The following is a 25,543-nucleotide window of genomic DNA, read 5'->3' on the forward strand; positions in this document are numbered from 1 at the left end:
ACCAGTGAACTGGGCAGTAACTAGAGTACTGCCTGTCTAGGTTGGCTTTTCTAAAAGCTGGTTGTCAAGTACAATATACTGCTCTTCCTGAAGGACCCAGGTTCAATTCCCAGCAGCCACATGACAGCTCACAACTCCTGTTCCAGGGAATCCCACACCAGGCAAAATACCAATGTACATTTAAAAAAAATAGTAATGCTTAATAGGTAATGATTGACATCCATTCATTCAGGAGAATGAATGTCTTCCTGTTAATCTTTTCAGAAGTATTTTACCTTTTATCCCATTATTTTGAAATAGAGCTCATGGCATTCTTAATTGTTTATCAAAGGAGATATCATCATTAGAACACTTAAACTCAGTCTCTAACTCAAGTTCCTAAATATTCCTACATAATGGAGGGATGAGGAAAAGTATAAAAAGAATATTTTAGTAGTGAGGATACTGTGAATATTCCTTTTGTTACAGATAAGATCTTTAAACATATTTTTGTGTTTGTGTGTGTGTGTGTGTGTGCGCATGTGTGCTTGCTTGGACACTAGAGAGGAATATCCTCCTCTTAACACTCCCCACTTACCCCTTTGAGGTAAGGTTTTTTACCCTGATCCTAGGACTCACAGCTTCTCAGCTAGACTGGAAACTACTAAGCTGCAACAATTCTCCTTTCTCTGTCCCATTCACAGCCTGAATTATAGACATTCACAGAACACCCTGCTTGTTTGTTACATGGGTGCTAGCATCCAAACTTCAGTCTTCATGGTTGTTCAGCAAACATGCATAACAACTGAATTATCAGTCCAGCTCCAGATTAGATCTCTACCTTATTTTCTTGACTTCTTCCTAAAGAGAAGTATAGCTTATATAATAGTTTTTACATGATAAAAGCATTTATATAAGAATAATTTATTTTCTTATATATTCCTTTTATCTATATGTGAAATACATTCCAGGGCTTCCTGGTTTGCTTCAGTCAGTATTTCATATTTTTATCATCATATATTCCTAAAACAGATTTGTTCTATTTCGGTACTATGTAAACAGCACTCACAGAAAGCAAATTTCGTTTTGAAATTTGGTCCTGCCACATACCTTGCAACTAATTTTGTGCCTTTAGCAAAATTATTAATTTCTAATTCTTTCTATATCTACTGAGCCAGAATAATCATGTCTACCTCACAAAATTGTTATATAGGTGGGTATTTATTTGTGTGTGTGTGTGTGTGTGTGTGTGTGTGTGTATGTATGTATATATATCATTCTGGATCTTATTAATAGTCATTTTTCCCAGCTATTCAGGAGTGTGAGGTGGTATCTCCTTATTGGCCTGAGTTGATCTAGAACTTGCTATCTTCCTGTCTTAGCCCCACTGCTAGGATTCAACAGGAGTATGTACCTAGTCCAGTTTTAGTTCTCAGTTTACTACGCTTTTGATTTGAATGTAGTGGCTTGGTCTCCCCTGCCCCTCCTTTTGTTTGTTTTGTTGTTTTTGAGATAGGATCTGATGTAGCCCAGGGCAGGCTTGAACCTAGCAGAAATTAGTCCTGAACTATTCCTTTTTTAAATTATATTTTATTTTATATGTATGGATGGTTTACATGCAAGTTTATTTGTATACTACTTTTTCCTGGTGTCTGAGGAGTGTAGAAGAGGACATCAGATCCCCATGGAACTAGAGTTATAGAAGTTTGTAGCTGTTATATAGGTACAGGGAATCGAACCTAGGTTCTCTGAAACTAATACTCCTAATCACTTAGGTATGTCTTGAGCCTCTAGCCCCAAATTCTTGATCTTTCTACCTCCATCTCCTAAGTCCTGTGATATGTGATATGTGTGTACTACCATAACTTAATTGGTTATGTATGTGGTTTTGTTTTGTGTGTCTGTTTTATTTTGATTGTTTTTGTCAGTCTACCCATCCTTAAAAATATGAAGTTAATGACCTTATTTTTCAATCACATAGTAATTTTTTCTATTAAATTGGCCACTAAATATCTCCTGGGTTTAGTTGGTGGTGGACACACCGTTTCTTAGTTCCTTTGTAAACTGGTTTACTATTACCTGAATGTGACTGCATTTCAGGGTGATAAAGCTTTTTGTTTGTTCTTTCCTGCATCACATAATGCCCTGCCCCAGTTGGATTTAATTGCCCTTTTAACTCAATTGAATGCATTTAGGGTGTGATTTTATTATCTTTTAGTGCTGTTAATGATAATTACTATTAGTAAATCGTAATTTATATGTATATACTTAAAGCAGTGTGCTATATGGCTGGTTGTCTAAAAGTATACTGATTCTGACAGATAGTCCCTATACTGCCCCACATTTCTACACCCTGCTATACTATTAAAGTTGAAATTAAAATAAGAACCATGTTTTTCAGGCAGTCAATACCAGGGCATCTGTTTAATATAGTGTGAATAATGGAGAAATTCTAATGCTTACATATTTAAATATTACTAAAACACATCAAGTTAAGAGTTTTTAGATTTGGATTCAGGAGAGTTGGCTAAGTGCTTAAGAGTACTTCCTGTCCTTCTAGCATCTATGATGGGTGGCTTACAACTGCCTGAGAGACCATCTTCCTTCTATCTAGATCCCACACCCTCTTCTATCCTCAATGGGCACACACGCACGCACGCACACTCATAACTTAAAATAAATCTTACTGCCCAAAAGAACATTAAGGTTGATCATTAGCAGTCTATCCAATTTATCTATTCTGTGCCTATGGGACAGAAGAAAACTTGCAGTAGTTGGTTCTGTCTTCTCACCATGTGGATCCCAGAGATTTAAATTAGTTTACTGGTTTTTTTACCCAGTGATCCATCTCACTAGCTCATTTTGACGATTTTTTTTTTAAGAAATCAGAATTTATGGGTTGTTGCTAGTTTCAGTTTCTTTTTATAACATCATATTTGAAGATAATGATTAAAGAAGTTAATATGAAAGGAATCAGATAATAATATAAAATACAGTTGAAGTAAAATAGATTGAACTCAAATAATACTTTTAGAAAATAAAAACATGGCACTTTACCAGGTATTGGTATGACTTAAGTGGTTAGATAGTCGAGTGCAAGAGGCTATAAAATCTTAAAATGCCTAATTGCAATGTAGACTAAAAAGAATTAGAAGAGAAATTGGTTTTATTTGTTGTCTAAGATCTGATCTCATTGTTTCTCTAAATGCCTCAGTATATCATTTTATCCTATATTCAACATCATACTTTTATACAAAATAGCAATTCACATTCTTTTCACCTTACTGGGAACTATTCATTACTGGTTGTCTGTTTTGATATATAATAATCTCTTTTAAAACACAATCTTTATGTTGACTAAGGTAAGCTTTGATCTTACTGGCCTAGATATTCCAGTCTCCCTGTCTCAATGCCTAAGTTCTGGGACTACAGGTATGAGTCACAATATCTGGTTCAAAATTTGTGAATTTTATTCTCAGTTTTAAATGGTCATATATTAACACAGAAGAAAATAAAAACAAGATATTCACTTCCTTTCTAGGAACCACCTTTGAATTTATAAAATACTTTTTAATTTTATTATTGTAGATGCACAGATTGTTTCATGTAGTCAAGCTATTATGATCTCAAGAAATACTTCCTAGGAATTTGAATATTAATTATTATTAGTTTTATCCATAGTATTAAATTTCAAAATGTCAATGTTTTTTATTGATACTTTAACCTTACATTTTTGTTATTTCTGTTGTCTGGAGACAATGACAATTATTTCATACCTGACATGTTCTCATTCCTTCTTGATGCTCATTTCTCACCTTTTCTGACATTTTGAAAGTTCTGGTTTTAGAGTGGTTTGAGAGAGATTATCTCACGCATATATGATTTACCTTTTGAGAAGGTAATTGGAAAGTTCCCCATGTCCTTCAGTAATTTACAAAAACATGTGTTGGAGGCTTTAAAACTTAAGACTTAGTGTTGGATTTGGCCTATAGCAATGTAATAAGGAAAGAAATTCTTCACTAAAGGATTGGCATGTCATAGAATCCATATTTGCTAATTCTTTGAATTGGTTGTAACAAATAGAGATAGTGAGAAAGGACTGTTCATTATATTTTTGAACTTTTTATTTAGTGAATTTCATATTCTAGTGTCTTTGTTATTGGTAACAATGTCACTAATTCTAGGATGAAGTCTATAAATAAAGTTGTGTTTATTACCACATATTAAGCCTTATGAGAGAGAGACACCTTAGTACTTAGGTTTTGTGTGTGTGTGTGTGTGTGTGTGTGTGTGTGTGTGTGTGTGTGTATTTAAGCATATTAAAACCATGAGAGTATTGTTCTAGTAGGATTTTTCCTACTTTTACTTGAATTGTATATTTCTTCCTTCAAAGTAACTATTGGCTCTTTACAATATTGTAAGGTTTTGCTTGACTTTTTATGGTCAGCAGAAATACGAATTCTGATTGTGGAAATTGGAAAACATTTCTTAAGTGAAACCTTAAACCTTAAAAAAGTACAACCCTATCTTCCATTGGATGGAAGACCACTGTTTCTTTTGCTATGATACCATTGCTGAATGCTTTCTATATGTTCTTTTCCTCATTTGTGGAAGGCCATATCTTTTCTTGTTCCTTTTTCTACTTGTCAATTTTTACTTTACTGGTGAGAGATCAATTGATTTATGTGGCCATTTAATAATAGTTACTCTTTACCTGTCAAATTTTGTTTTTATATTTGAGATTTATCTGAGTTGAATTATACGTTCTCCATATAGAAAGTTTAAAAATGTCCAAAATACTTTGATATTTATGAAATATGTTTGAAAACTTCCTAACTGCTTATATATGTGGCAGTAAGTATGCCCGATACAGGGAAGTTAGGATAATTAGAGGTCTCTTAAGTCACAGTTTTCTTCCCTAGATGTTTTTTGTTGTTGTTTTCTTTTGTTTTGGTTTGGTTTTTTGAGACAGGGTTTCTCTGTATAGCCCTGGGTGTCCTGGAACTCACTCTGTAGACCAGGCTGGCCTCGAACTTAGAAATCCGCCTGCCTCTGCCTCCCAAGTGCTGGGATTAAAGGCATGCGCCACCACTGCCCGGCCCTAGATGTTTTAAGAACACAACTCAGTTGTAATTAAAAAGTGACTATTAATATTTACTCATGACTTAAATTTGTAATTATATTTGGTGTTAAACTGCAACTTTATGAAGCAGTCAATATATCTAACTTCACCTTTAAAAAGTTGTTTGAAAACAACATTTTACAGTAAAAATTATGTGCGTATTAGCTTTATTTTGATATAGCTACAATTTATTCACTCTGAAAATAATTTGAAAATGAGATTGCCTCATTCTTTCATTTATGTGTACACATTGGACACACACTATGTCTAGTTTTTCAGGGGGGGTGATGGTTGAGGGGGATGTCAACAATGGGTTTCTTTGTGTAGCCTTGGCTGTCCTGGAATGAACTTGCTCTGTAGACCAGGCTGGTCTTGAACTAAGGGGTCTACCTGCTTCTGTCTTTCCAAGGTGTGGGCCACTGCCTCCCACGTATTAAATTTTTAATGAGTCACTTCTACATTTGCAAAATACAGTAGCAATGAATATTGGTAGACTAAATGGGGAAAAGCTGAGTAGGAGCAGAAAGACAAGGGGGTCTCAGAGATAAATGGATGGGTATAGATGACAGTTAATTCAGGGGAGGAAAGGCTTAGTTTGGTTTATTGTTCAAGTTGATACAGTCCATCATTGCAAAGAAGAAATAGGGACAGAAACCTGACATAGCAGAGAATAGGTAGATTGCAGAAACTTCTTTTTTCCAGCGAGCATAGTCAGGATCTGGTAGTTATTTGGAAGACATTAATACGCCATAATCTTTCCTTGAGCAGTCACAGTAACTCTGTAGTTAAAAAGATTGAAAGGAGATAAGTTTGAAGGCTTTAAGAGAATGTTAGTTAGATCAGCTTAATTAAGAATGTCTTATGTGCCCTTCTAAGGCTTCATAATTGCCTAACCAATTTCAGAGATCAAATCTATAAGTATCCTTTCAGCCTACATTTCTCTTGTTTTAGATCAATTAAATTTGTTTTAAATAATACCTTTAGATGGCTATAATAATGAAACTTTGATTTGCAACAGTATCTGGCATGTCTTCTTTCTCTCAGGTAATACATAAAGCCCTGTGTTTTTAAGGGCCCTACAATAATAATTTCTTCAGCCTGAAATATTTCTTATTTTCATTATCTATTTTCTTGGGGGTGTCTGTCTGTCTGTCTGTCTGTCTCTGTTACAGTCTGTTCTCTATTTCCTTAACAAGTTAAAACAAAACAAACACCTTCTAGCACACCAACATTAGTGAGCATTACATGTAGTGTGCTAAAGCCATAGTAGAGGACCTGGTATAGAATAAGAAGCTGGTAATGTTGCTATCGTGTAACTCTTTTTTGATTTTTCAAGACAGGTTTTTTTCTCTGTCTAGCACTGATGTCCTGGCCTCTGCTCCTGAGTGCTGGGATTAATGACATGCAGCACCACCGCCTGGCACTAACATGTAACTCTTAAGAGACTGTCTATCTTCATTGAACACAGATAATAGTTTCGGATATTTACCCACTATGTTTATATGTACTGAAATAATGGTCCCTAGAGACAAGCACACAATGTAAAAACCCCAGAACAGTGGCATTTAACACTGCTGGTGATATATATATCAGAATGATATGCAGATTGTTTTTCTGGTTTGAATGGTGGTACCTCCAACTCTTCCTTAATCAAAACATCCTGAGCCGGGCAGTGGTGGCGCACGCCTTTAATCCCAGCACTTGGGAGGCAGAGGCAGGTGAATTTCTGAGTTCAAGGCCAGCCTGGTTTACAGAGTGAGTTCCAGGACAGCCAGGACTATACAGAGAAACCCTGTCTCGAAAAAACCAAAAAAAAAAAAAAAATCCTTAATTGGGCTTAGAATCTAAATATTGCTCTAAATTAATAATTTATATGTAAATGGGAAAAATCATTTATCCATAAGATTTTGAATCGACTGACTCTAAAGCTAGAAGTGAAGCACTTTAAAGAAAAAAATTTAAACTTATTTGACTTGTAATTATGTAGCTATAGATTTCAGGCTTCAATTAGAAATTATTCAATTATAAACAGTAGTTATTTTGTAAGATATTTGTAAGATATTTTGTTTTCTAATGCATGGTTTGAATATATATTTTTTGGCTGAAATTTCCTCTTTTCTCTTTGGAATTATACTTTTGAACTGATGGGCCAGTGATTTGGTTGCTACTTTTAATATTTTTGATAATTATGTAAATATATGACCAAAATGACTCACGCCAGGTTTCTTTGCAGAATCTTGGATGCTGATAGATGATCTTTGTTTCAGTGTTTTAGTGAAACCAGTAAAACTCAAGACTGTTCTTTTCAAGGTTGTTCCGTTTTAGTTCAGTTCTTATTTTCTTCCTCAGAGAGGAAAGGGATGCTTTCTGTCAGATACAAATTTCTTTTTGCAGGCTAGATGAGACTTAGAAATCTAGTACAGTCTGAAAATGTGATTGCTGTGCTGCTCTTTCTGTCTAGAGGAAAGCCTGCTTTGCTTTTATACTCCTTATGTATCTTAAAATAGGCTGTTTTCTATTTCTTTGGTAGCATACCAAAGGGATGTTTGAAGATATACGATATGTTTAGTAGACTATGGAAAAGTATAAGGAATCCTTGAAGTATTAGATGTTGAGGGTTTTTCTTTTCTTTTTTTTTTTTCTTTTTTTTAATTCAGTCAAGTCAAGTGTGGCATGTAGCCTTTTACCTTTGGGTTTGTTTGTTTGTTTTTTTTGTTTTGTTTTGTTGTTTTGTCTTATTTTGACCACTGTGCCCATAGTGTGTGATGTCCTTAGGGCATTAGAGACTTTCAAATAAATATTTGTTAAGTGGACTAAGCATTTAAGATTCTGTTTGTAGTTCTGTTATAGTTTAGCCATTTAGAAGTTACTGAAAGCCTTAAAATTTAAGAAAGACACAAGTGTAGAGGCTGGCTTGATTTTGCATATATGTAATAGATGTTTATAATTGTATATATAATAGTTATTCTAGTCTTATCAAAGTACTTTTCTAACTTTCCTTTCCATATACTGTTGGATAACTGACAGTTTATTCTTATTACTTGAAGTTTCAAATTCACCAAGTTCAGTTTTGTTGCTTCCATGTTGAAATACAATACTTAATATTTGGTGATAGTATTTCTGTTAATGAAAGATATTAGTTCTCTCTTAGGGCTTACATCCAAAAGTTGCCATCATGAATATTAGTTACTTTCCTATTGTTCGCTTATAAGTAGAAATAAGCTTATTAAAGTTGATTAAAATGGTTTGGATTATGATTGTTCATTTCAATGCTAAAGTTTTGTGGCAGCCTGGAAAATTATACAGTATATATTTGTGGGACATTTTTTTCAGAACTGTTCAAAGATTTGATTACTTTATTTATTTAGATTTATTTATTTATTTATTTATTCTATAATGATCATTTACATCTAAATTTTTATGCTCAGTTTTATTTTGCAAAACTAGGTGTCGGACCAAGTATTTTGCATTTTAAAACACTTGTTAAATGTTGATGTTAACATGAATTTTTTTGTTTGCTTGTAGTAGGACATTGTAATACTAATAAACTACTAAGCTTAATATTGCCTGAGGAATTAAACAAGTTGTATACATACATTTTAAAAGGACTGATAAGTTTTACCCTTCATGATTATTCTCATAATGAAATTTTTCTTTTCAAAAGTTTAAGTATCACTTTAAGATAAAAAGTAGCTGGACAGTACAGTTGGATTTTGACTTAGCATTCTTAAAAAGAGTGGCACAGTGGATTGGTTGCTTGCCTGGAGAACAGGAGACCCTAGGTTTTATCACCAGAATTGTTTCCAAAAATAAATTAATGATAAAAAAGATACATTGCATTAATTGCTTTGTAATCCATCCCATTTACTTGAATACTTAAAATCTAAAGACTTTTCATAAATAAAAAGATACATATGATAATTTGATAAAATTGAGTCTTCAAATTCTCTATTCTCACCTGGTTCAAGAAAATAACCCAACAATAAATATATCTTAATTGCGAGCATTAAATGTTCAAAGGAATTCTGTCTCATTGGTTAGTAAATTCTATTTGTGGAATATAGCTTCAGTATTTTGTTAGATCTGACATACCTGAAAAATATTTTAAGATCCTTTCATACAACTGTATAAATTTTTAATGCATTGACTTTCTTTCCTTTTGTTTGTAGCATTTTCAGTTAGCTTTGGTTGACTGTAATCCCTGCACCTTGTCCAATGCTGAAAGTAAGTACTTAAATACCTTTTGGTACATGTGTTTAGATCAGTTTGCTACAAATGATAACAATACTTAAAATCATATTAACAAGTTCTATATAGTTTATTTCTTCTGCAGATATTGAGTATAACTATGGGTTGATATGGCTACTTATAGAATTCAGGAGATTAAATATTGTGACTAGTCTGTCTGAAACAGATATGTATTGAAGTAAGCTGATGAACAAGGTTGATTTTTTTTTTAAAAATAACTTACTAATTATATTGTAATCACTTAGAGGGATTACAAATAGCATTTGCCAGTTACTTAGTAGATATGCAAAGATTTATGTGGGAGCTTACTGATTGGGCTCTGGTGTTAAAATTACTGAAAATACGTTGACTTTATTATAATAGTTTCATATATCATACGCAAAGTTTGAAGTACCATTTTCCAGTTAATTAAGGAAAAATGCTGTTGAGAAGTGTGTTCTGATTCAGTGGTTTTCTTTATTTTCTTTCTCTGTATAAATTTCTTTTCCAGGAATTGATAGCTTGATATGTTTATCTGCGTGTATGATTTTAGTGTCCATTTAGTGTACTTTAAAGTAACCAATTTGATAATTGAAGAATATTTTTTTTAATGTATCTAGTTTTTTTTTTTTAAATGCTTCTTGAAAAATCACATGAGAGAAAGTGACTAACACGATATGAAAATTTCAAGGTATTCAGTAAATGTTGTGTGTTAGGCAGTAACCTTTTTGCTATGAATTGTTTAAGCATTCTTTTCCTTAATTTGTTCTGTTTCCTCTTCCTTCTTCTTCCCTCTTCCTTCCTTCTTAAGGGAAAAGTTGAAAGAGAACAGTTGAAAACATTGTTGTGTTAACCTGAATACAAAAGTTGAAGCATAAAAGAGTTGGGCTGAAGCACCCAGCTACTCTGTCATTCTGTCCTCTGACAGCAGTATAGACAAATGTTAGTGACAAATAGCTTCATTGTTTTGAAATGCATAAGGAAAATTTTAGATTAGTGAAAAGTTGTAGAATTTTTAATATAACATGGATTAACAGGGTGGATACATTGCAATTGTAGCTCTGTGGTAGATCACTGTGACCCCCCACCCCCAAGAAAACCAGTTATGTAGGAAATATGTTTCTAGCAGTATTTAAGAAATGCAAGTTACTGTTTATAATTTGAAAAGCAAGATCATGGTGACGTGAGACTTTTTGTTACAAGATTGCCTCAGGATAAAATAGTCTCCTGGTATTAATTTTGCTAATTCTGAATAAACTTAGTTTCATGACCTTTTGTGACAATATTAGTTTATCTCAAATATAATTTGGTAGTAAATATTTTTTTATTTGTTTGCTGTGCTCTATTTCAAAGGGGACTTCAAAGAATTTAACTGTATGGTATTTTTCATACTATAAAGGGCAACACTGGACTTAGTAATTCTTGAAATAATGAGATCCTTTTCATTAGTCCATAAGATGGCCTAGAGGAAGTTTATAGAGTGGCAGTAGAACACCAAGTAGCTAATATTTTGTTTTGATTTTCCAATTGTCATCTCTTACTACACAACAGTGTAGAAAAATGTTAGTGGCAAGAAGTTTTAGTGTTTTAGAAGACTCCATCTCTTCCTATAATAGTCTGTCTCCCACATAACAAAGAAATAATACAACTGGAATTCTCTATAAGAACTGCGCTATAGTAGGCAGAGAGAAGTAGCCTTAAATATCTTCTGCATAACTTAAAACTGTAATTATTATTTTTGGGTTTTTCATATTCTAAAAGTATTTTAATTTTCACTTATCTGATATTTAACACAGTATAATATTTTTAATTAATAATGTTATTTTAAAATTCATTATATGTTTCCTTACCTTGTGTGACGTTACCCTGGTGTTCAGCTAGAAAAAATAGGCATGAAGAATCATCCATAGAAATGAATCAAAAGATAGCCTTCCAGACCTTGCCCACACTGTCAGAATCATCAATTCAGAAATCCACATTGATAATAAATCTCTGAAAACTTAATCATAGCTTTGGACCTTGTGTTTTATTTTTAAACAAATGTACACAAGCTATGTTTATGTAATTTTGAGAGGCTCCAAGAGTACTTGAAATCAATTTATAAAATCAAAATAGAGAGAACGTAAAACAAAATTTTAAAAATGGAAAGAGAAGGGAGAGAGAGACAGACATCAGACTTTATTCTTGGTTTGCTTTCATACATGGGTGATAGCCAAAATAGTCTCCTTTTATTTTCAATATTTATGTATTAACTCCAGAACTGTTAGTACTTTTCTTCCAAGTGATTTGACTTGTTTGGTTTTGGTTAATGGTGAAATCTAACTCTGAAGCACTAAAAGAAAAAGAAATCAACTAGCCATCTCTGTGTTACTACCATGATCATTCTGGCCTATAAGATCTTAATAAGTGTTGTGTATGTGTAATATAACACATAAACATATAAAAATATAAATCTGATAGCTCTTTTGTTTTAATGTTTTCTGTTAGAGAATGATTTTAATATATGTTTTAATTTTAACTCAACTTCAAGTACTCAGTTCTGAAATTTAAAAGTTTTATAAGATTTCCCTATTTACTTAAGGTTGTCATTTTGAACTTTATAAAGTATATACTCAATTGTCATATCTGTTAACAATAATAACTAATATTAATTATTAATATTTTGTTTGCTAATGATCAACAATGACTAATATGGTTTATTATCCTATTTCTTCTTCAGTTTGATTGTATATTCTTTTGTTAAAAGCAAGTAAAGGTTATTCTCCTATTACTTAAATCTGTGTAATGTAAGCCATGCTTATATTCTGTAATGTAATTCTTGCCTAATTTGCCCCAAACCTTGCTGTATTATTAGTGACTTGTCTTTGTTTTCTATCATTCTTTATAGTTCAGTTTCACATTGCCCACTTATATGAAACCCAGGTAAGTGTTTTAATTTATTCAAGTGAAAAAGAAATATACATATCATTTATAAAATAGACTAATGAAAAAAATTAAGTGTATGCAGGGAATCTAATGCAGTTTTGAGTATTGTTACATACATGCATGCATGCCCATTAAGCTTAGTTAGAATGTTATTTCATCAGTTGATACAGATGAAATATCAGTTGATCAGAACTTGATATATCCAGAGAAGAATCACTTATAACTTGCCTATAAACTTTATTTGGTATTTCAAGTAGTTGCATTTACTATTTCTTTTGTGGTAGAGAATGCTTTATTATCTTGTAGATGCTTATTGTAATATGTTTGCTTTAAATGATTTTTTTTTATCAGTCACCACATGTGTCTGTACATCTGCATGAATTTGTATATACACGTGTGCAGGTGTCCTTGATTTATGGAAAATTGTGATCCACCTGATATGAGTACAGAGAACAGAAGAACCATAGTCCTCTTCAAGAGCAATAGGCACTCAGCCATCTCTCCAAATATTTATTTGATTGTTTTAAGAAAGCTCTCATAATGCAGTCTAGGTTGCTTTCAGCTTACTATCCTTCACCTTAGCATCCTCAGACAGGGATTATAATTGTTTTGTCAACTCTTTATTCTCACTTGTAATTTGTGCTGGTTTGTCATGTTCAGTGAACTCCCATCTCAAGGAAGAACTCCCTTGCTTTTTTTTTTTTTTTTTTTTTTTTTGTATTTCTTTCCTGTTACTAAACCTTTAATGCAGTTGTTTTGTACATGATATGAGGCAAAAGCCAACTTCATGTTTCTTGATATGATGCAAACATTTTCAAGTATGTCACTGTTTTATACTTTTTGTCATTTTTGGTTATGTAATAACATTGATATGCTTCATAGTGTATGTTCTTTCTATGATATAAATCTGATTAGTTGAAATAGTTCCTTGTCTCTGTTACCTTAGATTACAACCAGTCATCTTAAACTGACTTAGCAAAGTGTTTGTAAGCAGTTTCTAAATTTTCATTCTTCTAGTATTCTAAGCATTTGAACATTTTTCTCCAAAATATACTATCTATATACAGCACGGTGTATTTCTATTTTTGTCTTTGGTCTTCATGCTACTTTGTAGCCCCAACCATTTCCATTATGTGTTAGATGTTCAGCAATATCTTTTTGGTCGAAAGAATTAGATTGAATATGTTAACTCTTATCCTACTTAACTACTGCTTATTTAACTTTTGTAGACTACATAAGATTAATGTCTTAGGAATTAGTTTAGTTCATGAACAAAAGTTCAGTTTATAAGTACTAATAATCTCAATGTGCAGTTGTCTAAAATGCTCCCTCATAGTTTATTGATATAATTTATATTTTATAGTTCCTTAGCTATTTCTAATGCTTGATACTTAGTCAATAGAGTGATTAGACATTACCTTTCTTTTATATTTAATTTGTAGATGCCAGATCATAGGGTACATGATATGCCTGTGGCTCATATAGCCAGTTTTGTATTTCTTTTTCCTACATTTTTTTATGATTTATTTTATTCAGTCAGTTAAATGGTAGTAGTAACAAGAATAAAAGCCACTGCAACCTATTGTTCTAAGAAATGTAATTTAAAGGCAATCTTTTCAAGCTTTCCACTTTATGACCTTTTGCTTTGAAGGTGTTGCTTAAACTTTATGACTTTTGTGAGAATAGCTTTTGGTCGTATTAAAGCTTTGCTGACAGTGCTATGTAAATGGTTGCATTGAGAAATTTGCCTATGGAACTTAAATACTATAATTATACGAGTCTTAATAAATTTAAAGTTATAGATATTATAAATATTTTATAAGATTTCATATTCTAGAAAGATTATGTTTATAATGGGATTTTGATTACTTTTGTACCTGTGATTTTTATTATAGCTTTTTTTGGGGGGGAGATGTTCTGTATTATTGAGTTTCTTGATAACTTGGTAAGCAGATAAATTATACTTTTGGATGCAGAGTGCTCTACTGTCATTAATATTATTAAGTAAAATTGGGGTGATTTACATTATTAAATGAATTGGGATGATTTTAGCAATTGTGAGTTGTCAGATACTTTTGTTATAGTGGGTGTTATTACTAGCATTACATATAGTGGAACATTCCTATCTGAACCTCTCTGGTGTTAAAAAGAAACATCAGTAATAGAATCATCACTTTCTTACTTTCAACTAGTTTTTTTTAATTGTTACAAAGCATAATAAATATTATATAATTATCAATATTGGAAAAATTTTATATTTGTTTTATTTTTTTCTAAATTTCTTTTTCTGTTCTTTAGAGGAAATACCATTCTGCAAAAGAAGCTTATGAGCAACTTTTGCAGACAGAAAACCTTTCTGCACAAGTAAAAGCAACTGTCTTGCAACAATTAGGTATGTAATCGTATGATGTCTTATGTGTTCTGTATTTTTTTTTCATAGTTGGTAAAAACCAGCATGACCAAGACAACTTATAAAAAGAAGGGGTGGTTTTGATTGAGATTATGGCTCTAGAAGGATAAGAATATACTATAACATGACAGTAGGTGGGCATGTTGGCAGGAACAACTGAAAAGCATATATCTCCAATCATAAAGAAGAAGTCAGAAAGTAGAAGAGAGCAGCAGACCGACAGACAGACAGACAGACAGATAGACAGACAGAGAGAACATTAACTGGTTAATAATGGCAGAGAGCTTTTTAAACCTCAAAGCCCACCCAAGAGACATACTTGCTCCAGCAAGCCATACCTTCTAGTCCTAGCAAACAGTGTCACAAACTGGGAACCAAGTAATCAAATGTCCCACTCATACCACCGTACCTTCGTATGAAGAAACCTTTGTTTTTACATTTTAATTTTGTGTATTAGAATTTTATTTGAATTGCCTGTATTTTTAAGAATTATAAGAGTATCAAAATATTTTTGGTGAACTACAGTGTTTGAGTAATGTAAATTTTTATCATTAAATTTAAACAGGTTGCAAGTATAGTGAAAATGCTTTTGCTTTTTAACTTGGAAAAAACAGTTCTGATGCTTTCAAAGTTATTTACCTCTCAACTAATGCATGAATATAAATGGTTTTATTCGTCTTATTTCTAGTTTTCCATGTACTTTTAGCTTCATAAAAGAATATATGTAAATCCTTCCTATCTAATAATCTAATTACTATGAATCTAATACACACACACACACACACACACACACACACACATTTTTAAGAAATAGATTGGAATATTGTGATTTTATTTGATCTGCTTCATAAATCACCTGACTCGACAGTGGTTTGTTAAGTTTCAGAATATAAAAGTAAACTCATGACTTTGTGTAATTATGTCTGCTTCAGAGCAGCTTGCTTTCTGTTTCTGGACCACTTTCTCTTAGAGGCCATATCTTTAGATGCTGCTTTTTAAAAAAACAAAAAACAAAAAAACTTATGGGGCCAGAGGACACCATGCACTTGCAGGCACACAGGTGCTGTGGCAGACCTGTGGCAGTCAGAAAGGCTCCTACACCTTTCAGGAGTTCAGTATCTTTTTCTCCCAGGGATTGAATTTATGTACTCAGGCTTGTACAACAAAGACTTCTGCCTGGTGACACCCGTGCTGCTGCACCCCCCCCCCCAATCTTATTTTTACTAGTAATAGGAGGAGATGCGGTTTGATTTTTGTTTTTAATTTTGATAAAAAATGGTAATTGAATTCCTTTAAGGTATCTTTGGGTATATGCCAAATGTTAAAAACCAAGCGTCTTTATGTAGACTATGTACAAAGAATAAAATTTTATACATTGGAGAGATATGCAGTTCAAATGTGATCTATTGGCAAACTTAACCCAATAGATCTTAATCCATTTCAAATATTTAGAATACAGTATTCCATGATATATTTATTTTGCTTGATTAACTACTTACTAAGTTTTTCTTTTTCTTTTCTTTTTTCCCCAATTTTGCAATTACATATGTATGGTTGTTTTGATGGCATTTATGCCGATATACCAAGGGCATACCTATTATACTCCAAGGCCAGAAGAGGTGCCTTTAATTCCCAGCATTCGGAAGGCAGAAGCAGACAGATCTCTGAGTTTAAGGCCATCCTAGTTTAGGCCACCCAAGGCTCCATAAAAAAAAAAAAAAGAAAAAAGAAAGGAAAAAAATGAAATTAAGTAGCGGGCATTGGATCCTCTGGAAGTGGAGATACAGAACCCAGTGTTCATAACTGATGAGCCATGTCCACATTCATATTCTTAGAAAAGTTTATTACTCTTAGCATTTGAATAGTTCTTAGTTCTATTTTTCAAAGTTCAGTATTTTATAATTTTTTATAGTTTTTATTTTACATACAGTGTGAATTATGTTTATCTAAGGAGATGAGATTCTGTGTGTATGTTAACTGAACTATCATTAGTTCCTTGGAAATAAATATTGGGTTAATAGAATATCTTGGAAGTTCTTTGGACTTAAATTTTATGTGGAATGGTATCTATGATGTTTCTATGTTCTTTGTATAAGAAAATGACTGTTAGTAGCCAATATAGCTTTGGTATTTATAATGTTGATTGGTTATATGTACATTTAAAGTCGATATATTATTAAATTTTTGCTTTGGGTTCTTAAAAATAGAACTATTATATAATATATGTTAATGTTTGAAAGGTTGGATGCATCACACTGTGGATCTCCTGGGAGATAAGGCCACCAAGGAAAGCTATGCTATTCAGTATCTCCAGAAGTCCTTGGAAGCAGATCCAAATTCTGGCCAATCCTGGTATTTCCTTGGAAGGTGAGACTCAACCAGATAATTATATTCTGTTGTTTATAATAGCTAGGAGATTTTAATTTCAACCTCAAATGTTAATTTATGTTTGTATCTTAAATAGTATATTTTTTCCTTTTAATAGATTATAATAAAGATTCCTGAAAGGCAAATGATAAAAGTAAGCTTTAAGTACAGTAGTTTTCTCAAAGCATGACCTTGCCTTAAGAGAACATTTTTTGGTTTCATTAACCGTAGTTGCTACTAGTTTCTTTAAAAGGTCCTATCAGATATTACATTTTTCAGTGAATTCAGTGCTTTTCCTCATGTAATTTCTAGCATTTGATTAGTAGTAGAACTCAAGTCACACTTTAACTTGAAATTTTCATTTTTTAAGAAAGTGAATTATTGTTTAACTGTTCGGAAAGAGACATTGTCAGAATTTTGTTCAGGAGTTATTTGATATGCTCTATATATGTATTTAATGCATTGTTCCTAATCCATTTTGCCTTTCACCATATAGTGGAAAACTCAGTATACAAGGCACCAAAAGACTCAAATTTAAGTAAGAGCTTAGTTAACTTTTGTAGAATTGTGGAAAACACACACGCACATGCGCGCGCACATACACACTCACAACACCCTTTTGAGGCTTCAATTTTCTCCTCTGCTTCTTCTTCATTTTTACTTTGAGAATTTCCTTACAGGATGTGTTGATCATATTTACCCTTCCCTCAACTCCTCAGGACCCCTCTCCTTTACTTAACTCACTCATCCCCTTTTACACTCTTCACAAACACCCTACCTTCAATGGTTCCTCAATTCTGAAAAGAGAAGGTGTAGCATAAATGCCACATTTAGGACTGGGTATTTTCATTCTCTTAGACTCTGTACTTTGACCAGTTGAGTGTCTCTGTTAGTCACCATCTACTGTAAATAGAAGCTTCTCTAATGAAGGGTGAGAGGTGAGAAATTTATACTTATAACAATAAGCCATTAAGAATCAATTAATATGTCCACTTAGCAGAGTAATAGTAATAGGTTCTTTCCTCAGACTTAGAGCCTTTTTTAGTCATAGGTTCTTGGCTGCAATAATGGTGCTGGTATGAGTTCCGTCCTTTAGAGTAGGCCTTAAATCTAATTAGAAAGTTGTTGGTTGCCGGGCGGTGGTGGCACACGGCTTTAATCCTAGCACTTGGGAGGCAGAGGCAGGCGGATTTCTGAGTTCGAGAGTTCGAGGCTAGCCTGGTCTACAGAGTGAGCTTCAGGACAGCCAGGGCTACACAGAGAAACCCTGTCTCGAAAAACTAAAAAAAAATAAAAAATAAAAACAAGAAAGTTGTTGGTTATTTCCAATATGTTCCTGCCACTGTTACACCAGTGAGCATATCTTGTCAGGCCAGTTGTTATTCTAGCTTGCAGGGTTCACAGCTAGGTGAGGTTAATAATTGCTTTTCTCCTCCAGTAGCATGAATAGCATCTTCCAGCTTTTAGCTCAATACCAGCTTGGTATCCCATGTTTTATGATTCCAGTATGTGCTATCTTTTATAAGGTGGTTGCACTAAATTAATGGTTCTTGGGAGACAAGGGAAACTGTTATAGAATGTTACTGGTACCTCATGAGCGGAGATTAGGGATTCTGCTAAAAAAAAAAAAAATTAAAAAAGACTCTTCCAGTGTACAGGACAGCCAGCCCTTTATAACAATTAATTTGGCTGCAAAATAGAACTGTTACTTTCCTACTTCAAAGCTTCTATTTTTTAAATTTTTAAAATTTCCTTTGAATTCTAGTTTTATAAAATTAGTTTATAATGAGCCATATTTAGAATTAGTGTTAAAATGCAGTGATTTTTTTTTCAGCTTCAGTAAGCAATATTCCATATTTATTTCTTTCCTTCAGTCAGCTAATTATGTATTCTGAACCACTGAGATGTATTAAACTTTTGCAGATAGACATTAAACTTTCGTGATTTCTCAAACAAGAGATAATTATCACAACCTAACATGCTTTATGGTTGAAGATGATCATTTCAGACAGTAATTATTTTTCATCTGTCACAATATTCTAGGTGTGTTTTAAACTTTTTTGATGCTTTTTTATAGTTACTACCATCTCATGCTTTGCTTTTAATATGAGAAATGCTTATGAATAGAAAATATTTTAAAGTTTGTTTTCCTATCTTTGTCCTTTGCTTTTGTTCCAATTTGATCTTTTTTTACTGACATCTTGTCACAAATTCTTTTTCCAGATAACAGTTTTTGCAGGTAGTGTTTGAAACTTGCTTCTTCTCTGTTTAGTCAGTAAAATTATCTGATTCTGTCTAATCTCTGATAGTAATTCCTTAGGCCTGTTTTTTACTGTTCTCTAATAGATGTGCTGTGTTGTCCTTTCAGCTTCTCTTCAAATAGATAAATTTCAAAGGTAGATTTCTATAGAGCTGTTTTAAATTTTGATGTTTTCCTAAGAGCCTCACCTCTTATTCATCAAATCCTCCAAATCAGCTTCATAAAATTATACTCGACTTTTTCCTTCTTTCCTTTTTCTGTTTTTGGGGGGAGGGGTCCTAGCCTAATATATCTTAACCAAGTACTTTACTACTGCGGTTGAGCTATACTTCTAGCTTGTTCCTTCTTCCTTTATTTACTCTCAGTCAGGCACATAGTCTCTACCACTCTTTTGGTTTTGGTTTTTGTTTCTCTCCCTTTTTTTGCTTTTTCTGCTTCCATTCCTTTCATCTCAGCTTTTACCCATTCCAAACCAGTAAATAAAACCATCTTTTCTGTACATAACTTTACTTTCAGTCTATGCTATTCATTGTTGGCAGGTGAATATCTGTTGTGCTTTTATCACAGTCCCATTTTTATGGAAACAGATTTCAAAGTGTTGGGGTGGGAGTCGGGTCTTAAAGTGTGTGCGCGCCGATGTGTGTGTGAGAATGTGTTGTATACTCATGTAATATGTATATATATTTTAAACAAATACATTAGGATTTGTCCATACTGTTATATTTGAATACTTTCTATCATCTTCTGTGTCAATGTACTTTCAGTAAAATTTCAAAGAATAACTGTGGGGATAAAAATAGTTTCTGAACAAATATTTCCAGATTTACTTTTTTGTTGGTGGTGGTTACTCTAAATCAGTGATCTCTCAACGTAAGCATATAATAAGACAAATACGAGTTTATTGGAAAGCTGTCCTTACCTATCTTTTTACCTTTTCTTAATTCTGAGTGAATTGTAGTCTCTTCTTAAACTGTCCGTTAGCCATTTGATAATGACATTGTGATATTTACAGTACCTTCAGTCCTCATTTCTATTGAAAATTCCTTAGGTGTGGTAGAGTATGCCTTTAATTTTAATACTCAGGACACAGGGACAAGTAGACCTCTGTGCGTTCTAGGCCAGGGCTACAAAGCAAGACTTTGTACAAAACAAAAGACAAAGGAAAGTAATTAAATTATAAGGTCATTTGAGACACTATTTATAGTTCTGTTTTCTTTCTCTTTTAGCTCCAAACATATAATTTCTGTCCTTGTTATTTCAGTGATGTTTGTTATTAGGTACATACTCTGTAAGAAAATGGCAGGCATTAAAACCTGAATCTTATACTGCTGTCTTTACTAGTCATGAAATACTATATACTATATTTATATTGTTTGTGATCCTCAAACCATTAAATTAACGTCTTTATAAATTAAGTAATGTTTATTTGCCCTTTGCTGTTATTTAAGAAAAGAAAATTCATTAGGTCTTACTAAAAGCATAATTTGGGGGTTTTGAACTCTATATTCTGACTATATGACAAACTAGAGGTCAAGATGTAAAAGCAGAGCATGCAGGGGCTATGTCCAACTCTTAGCATTATACTATTGAAGGGAAATGGCCTGTACTTACTTTAATAGACTTTATCAATGCAATATTCTTTAGCACCTCTAAGAAAGACTATAATACAGTTTTGAATTGCTAGTTATCATGTGTATTGTAATTTCCTTGCGCATATGCACACATGTGCCTAAATATATTAACATAATACATTTTTAAAAATTTGCTTTGATACATAACCCTTTTTAAGCAAGTAAATGTAATTTGTTTTGGTATTGATGGAATTTTCTTACCCTCCCCCTTCCCTCTCCCTCTCAGGTGCTATTCAAGTATTGGGAAAGTTCAGGATGCCTTTATATCTTACAGGCAATCTATTGATAAATCAGAAGCAAGTGCAGATACATGGTGTTCAATAGGGTAAGACTGTCTAAAATTAATGATATTGGTGTGCAAAGATGACTGCATCACATATAACATACATTGTAATGAAAATGCTATGAAACTAACCAGTTCTTAGTTGACTTATTTTTTCTTAATTTCTCCTTTCAGTGTGCTCTATCAACAGCAAAATCAGCCTATGGATGCTTTGCAAGCTTATATTTGTGCTGTACAATTGGACCATGGCCATTCTGCAGCCTGGATGGATCTAGGCACTCTCTATGAATCCTGCAACCAGCCTCAGGATGCTATTAAATGCTATTTAAATGCAACTAGAAGCAAAAATTGTAGTAATACCTCTGGACTTGCAGCACGAATTAAGTATTTACAGGTAAAAATTTTAAATGCCAATTTTTTAAAAGCCACATATTTCCCTAGAATACTCAGGCAGGAATAGGGTGGCTGGAAAGTTTGTCTAGTTATCTCTGGATGTCTGTAATATGTTTCTATATTTTGTAAATATACCATAGCTTGTAATATCATTTTCTTTCTCATTTTAAGTGAGATAAGAAATCTTTTTTAAAATGCTCTTTTGCACATTGATGCATATTAATTTGCATAAGTTTTCTTTTTTCAGTGTATTGTCTACATTTTTAAGTTGTCATAGCATTTTAAAGAAAAGAACACAAACACTGTCTTTCACTCTTGCTTGAAGTTTCATGAGAAGACAGCTAATGAGAACCCTGGAAACAGCTTAGCTATGTTTTGATTCTCACAAAGGTTTATATTCTGGTTACCCTCTTTATACTTATTATCTTTCTAAAGCCCCAAATTTAGAATCTATTTTCTTTTTTTTTAAAAAAAATAAGCTATAGCCTTTAGGAAGATTTAGTGGACTTGCTCTTACTCAAGTAGGCTTGTGTTAAATTTGCTTTTTACATAATTTTTCCTAGGCTCAGTTGTGTAACCTTCCACAAGGTAGTCTACAGAATAAAACTAAATTACTTCCTAGTATTGAGGAGGCATGGAGCCTACCAATCCCCGCAGAGCTTACCTCCAGGCAGGGTGCCATGAACACAGCACAGCAGGTGAGAAGTTGGGTTATGTTCTGCAGGTGCCCAGCTTTAAGGGTTCTTTTCAATCTGTAGTAGTCAAGCTTATTCTAAGTAAGCATAGAAGGCTTTTTATTAATTAATAATAGCCTTTCATTTAAGTGCTAAGGGAATCTAGATCAAAATAACATTCCCTCTGATATGGGAATAAATTTGGGGGTACCAACTTAGAACCTTTGTGCATTTTCATGTTTTTGCAACATTTCTTAAAATAATGCTGCAGTGATTTATTTAATTTTTTTAACAATTTTCAAAGGAAGGTACACATTCCTCCATTGATGATGATTCATTGATTTTTGACTTTCAATAATTGCAATCAGAGATGTCCACATGACTTTGAAAATGAAAAGTATGCAGCTTGTAAGTTTTATAATTTGAAGGAATGAATTAAGAATATATAGCACCCTATTTTTGTCTTCCTTCTGTGATTCTTAGGCATGTAAACCTCATCATCCAAATACTGAACCTGTATTAGGCCTCAGTCAAACACCAATTTCACAGCAGTCCTTGCCACTACACATGATTCCTCCTAGTCAAGTAGATGACCTGTCCAGTCCTGCCAAGAGGAAAAGAACATCTAGTCCAACAAAGGTATATGTCCTAGAGAAATAGAAAATCCCAGTCAAAAAAGAAGCTCCAACTGCCCTGTAATTCTGCAGTTTGAACATATCCTGTCCTTTACTTTAAATCTGTGGACATCAGAAGAGGTTTGAGTTTTCCCATCCCTAACTCTTAGAATCATATTAAATAAAGTAGGGTTAAATTTGCATTCATCAAATCATTTTATCCATTTCCCTGCCGTTAAGGTATCAGCACACTTTTCATCATCACTTTTTACCAACATTAAAATATATTTAATTCTGAATCTAGTGGACAGTGTGGTATATAGGCTAGCAGTTTGGGCCAGAGTTTAGGGGTGGGCTTTTTGGGGGTGGTTTATTATAGAATCAACATTTTTTTAAAGTTATGAATATTAAGTTTAATGTGCATGTAAATTTTTAAAATAATAGCTTTTATATGGAATTACTCTAATTCATAGTCATTTAGCCTTCAGTAGTCATTGATTAATGTTAATTCTATTGTCTTAACCAAATATTCTTTAATGTTTGTTTTTATCAATTTTCCTCAGAGTACTTCTGATAATTGGAGTGGTGGCAATGCTGTGCTACATCCTCCAGTACAGCAACAAACTCATTCATGGTGTTTGACACCACAGAAATTACAGGTATGTAAGATTATTTTTTTAAGAAAAATAATTTAGCATAAATAGTGATAGTGAACTTTTAGTAATTCTTAAAGTTAAATGGAAAGAAACTCGGGACATGATGTGTGTACATTATAATAAAGATAATTCAGTCTTTTTTTCCCACTTGTTTCTACTTAGACTTTGGAATAGAGTATGCATGCAGAGCCACAAAGTATGAGTGTAGATTATATAGGATAAAGCCTTCTTTCAACTTCTGCTCTAACTCACTGATGTCTCCTGACAGTTTTCTGGCATTACTTGCTTCTTACCTGCTTAGCAGAGCTGTGTTGTGTATGTACAAGTTATTTCACTAAGTGTTTAGTCATTCATGGTCCAGAAATAATAAAATGAAAATTTTCAGACAGGAAAACCACAAGAAGTTCTCAATTACAAGGTTCTGCTGAAAAATGAAATCCCATTCTGTCCCACCAGAGACATCAGTCATCTCATTGTTCAATGTATTCAGGCTGTTATATGCTAATCGGCCCTTAATCACTTAGTAGCCATCTCATTGTCAAAACAACTGGACCACAAACCACAAAAATAATGACTCTTAACAATTGTAGTATATCAAAGAGAAGCCACATAGTGGTTCCTCTATGTGAACATGTAAAAAGTTCTTTTAAAAATCCACAAAACATCATATGCTAAGTTTGCTAAGATCTCTCTTACCTCAAGGTATAAATCAAGAGAATTTTGTACTAGTTTTACTGTCACGCCTAATACTGTACTTGCTATGGCTTCAGTTTGTAGTGGTGTTAGGACTGGAAAGGCATTAAATTGTAGGTTTAGCTCTTCTCTGATTTTTGAAATTTACTAGGGGATCTTAAAAGGTACCTCCTTTACATAAGGGGGTCTACTGTAAACTATTAATGTTCTTTACAAACCTTTTCAGGGCAGTATATAGTCTACTTGTTATATGAAAAAAATCATATGTCTTTATACTATTGTTTAAGTTGATTAGTTTTAGGCAATGTCTTCAGACTTTTCCTGTTCCAGTCAATGCTTTTTGGAGCATATTTATTATGTCTTTTAAGCTTAAAGAGCTTTCTCCATAAACACCAAAAATTACTTTATTAGTAAAACTTCATGACCATCTCTCTCAAAGATCACATTAAAATAAACTATGTTCAGATGCATGCTTAGTCTTCTTACTTAAACTATAAAAAGACTTAAAGATTGAATTAGATTATTGTTCATCAGAAATCAGTGTTTAACCTTAATAGTGGTTTTGAGTTTTACTAATTATTCAGATAAAGATTGAACAGATTTGTTAGCTTCTTTCTAGATCTGTCTTTAATTATATTTTCCCCTTTTTCTCCCCAGCACTTGGAACAGCTCCGAGCAAACAGAAATAATTTAAATCCAGCACAGAAACTAATGTTGGAACAGCTGGAGAGTCAGTTTGTCTTAATGCAGCAACACCAAGTGTGTATAACATTTCCCCTCTAAAATTTGATAGAATTTTGTGTACTATTTTTTGACTATAGCATCATTGTAGAATTCACCCATACTCATATTCTTATATTTGATAGGACTTTTGTGATCTATACTTTCTAAAATACCAGGAGTTTCTAAGAAAAGGGTAGCTATTTTATTTTAAATAATTTAATTCCATGGCATTTTATATATATTCATTAGTACTTAGTAATTCTATACTAAACCTTTTAGTTTAGAGGATTTGTCATAATTACAATTTTTTTGATTTTATTTATTTTTATTTTATTTATTTTTTGGAGAGTGGGGCACTTAAGGTTGAACACAGGACCCTTGTTCATGCAATAGGAGCCTGCTACCACTACCACTAAGCTCTGATTTCTCTCTCTCCCCCTTACCTCCTCCCTTTCCCTCCCTCTCTATGTCCCTCTCCCTTCCTCCCTACCTTCACTCCCTCCTTCACGCGCTAAGTTTCCTGAGTTGACCTTGGAATTTGAGAATCTTTTGTCTCAGCCTCCTAAGTAGCTGGGATTATAGCCTC

The 25,543-nt window shown here is 33.0% G+C and overlaps 1 protein-coding gene across 7 annotated transcripts in view; it reads left to right on the top strand.

The window, feature by feature from the left end:
* Nucleotides 1-25,543, top strand: part of Kdm6a (lysine demethylase 6A) — a 128,498-nt gene that overhangs the window by 66,910 nt on the left and 36,045 nt on the right. For 2 of the 7 annotated variants that reach the window (XM_028776115.1, XM_028776114.1), the window contains exons 7-16: nucleotides 9,271-9,325; nucleotides 12,216-12,250; nucleotides 14,552-14,645; nucleotides 16,904-17,030; nucleotides 21,148-21,246; nucleotides 21,379-21,598; nucleotides 22,161-22,295; nucleotides 22,755-22,910; nucleotides 23,449-23,544; nucleotides 24,892-24,993. In XM_028776115.1, the coding sequence (XP_028631948.1) occupies nucleotides 9,271-9,325; nucleotides 12,216-12,250; nucleotides 14,552-14,645; nucleotides 16,904-17,030; nucleotides 21,148-21,246; nucleotides 21,379-21,598; nucleotides 22,161-22,295; nucleotides 22,755-22,910; nucleotides 23,449-23,544; nucleotides 24,892-24,993 (1,119 nt within the window). The remainder of the gene's footprint in view (nucleotides 1-9,270; nucleotides 9,326-12,215; nucleotides 12,251-14,551; nucleotides 14,646-16,903; nucleotides 17,031-21,147; nucleotides 21,247-21,378; nucleotides 21,599-22,160; nucleotides 22,296-22,754; nucleotides 22,911-23,448; nucleotides 23,545-24,891; nucleotides 24,994-25,543) is intronic. The other 5 variants (XM_028776118.1, XM_028776120.1, XM_028776119.1 and 2 more) reach the window with 3 other exon arrangements.

This window comes from Grammomys surdaster, unplaced genomic scaffold (genome assembly GCF_004785775.1).
Source record: "Grammomys surdaster isolate TR1022 unplaced genomic scaffold, NIH_TR_1.0 265, whole genome shotgun sequence".
NCBI classification, from domain to species: domain Eukaryota; kingdom Metazoa; phylum Chordata; class Mammalia; order Rodentia; family Muridae; genus Grammomys; species Grammomys surdaster.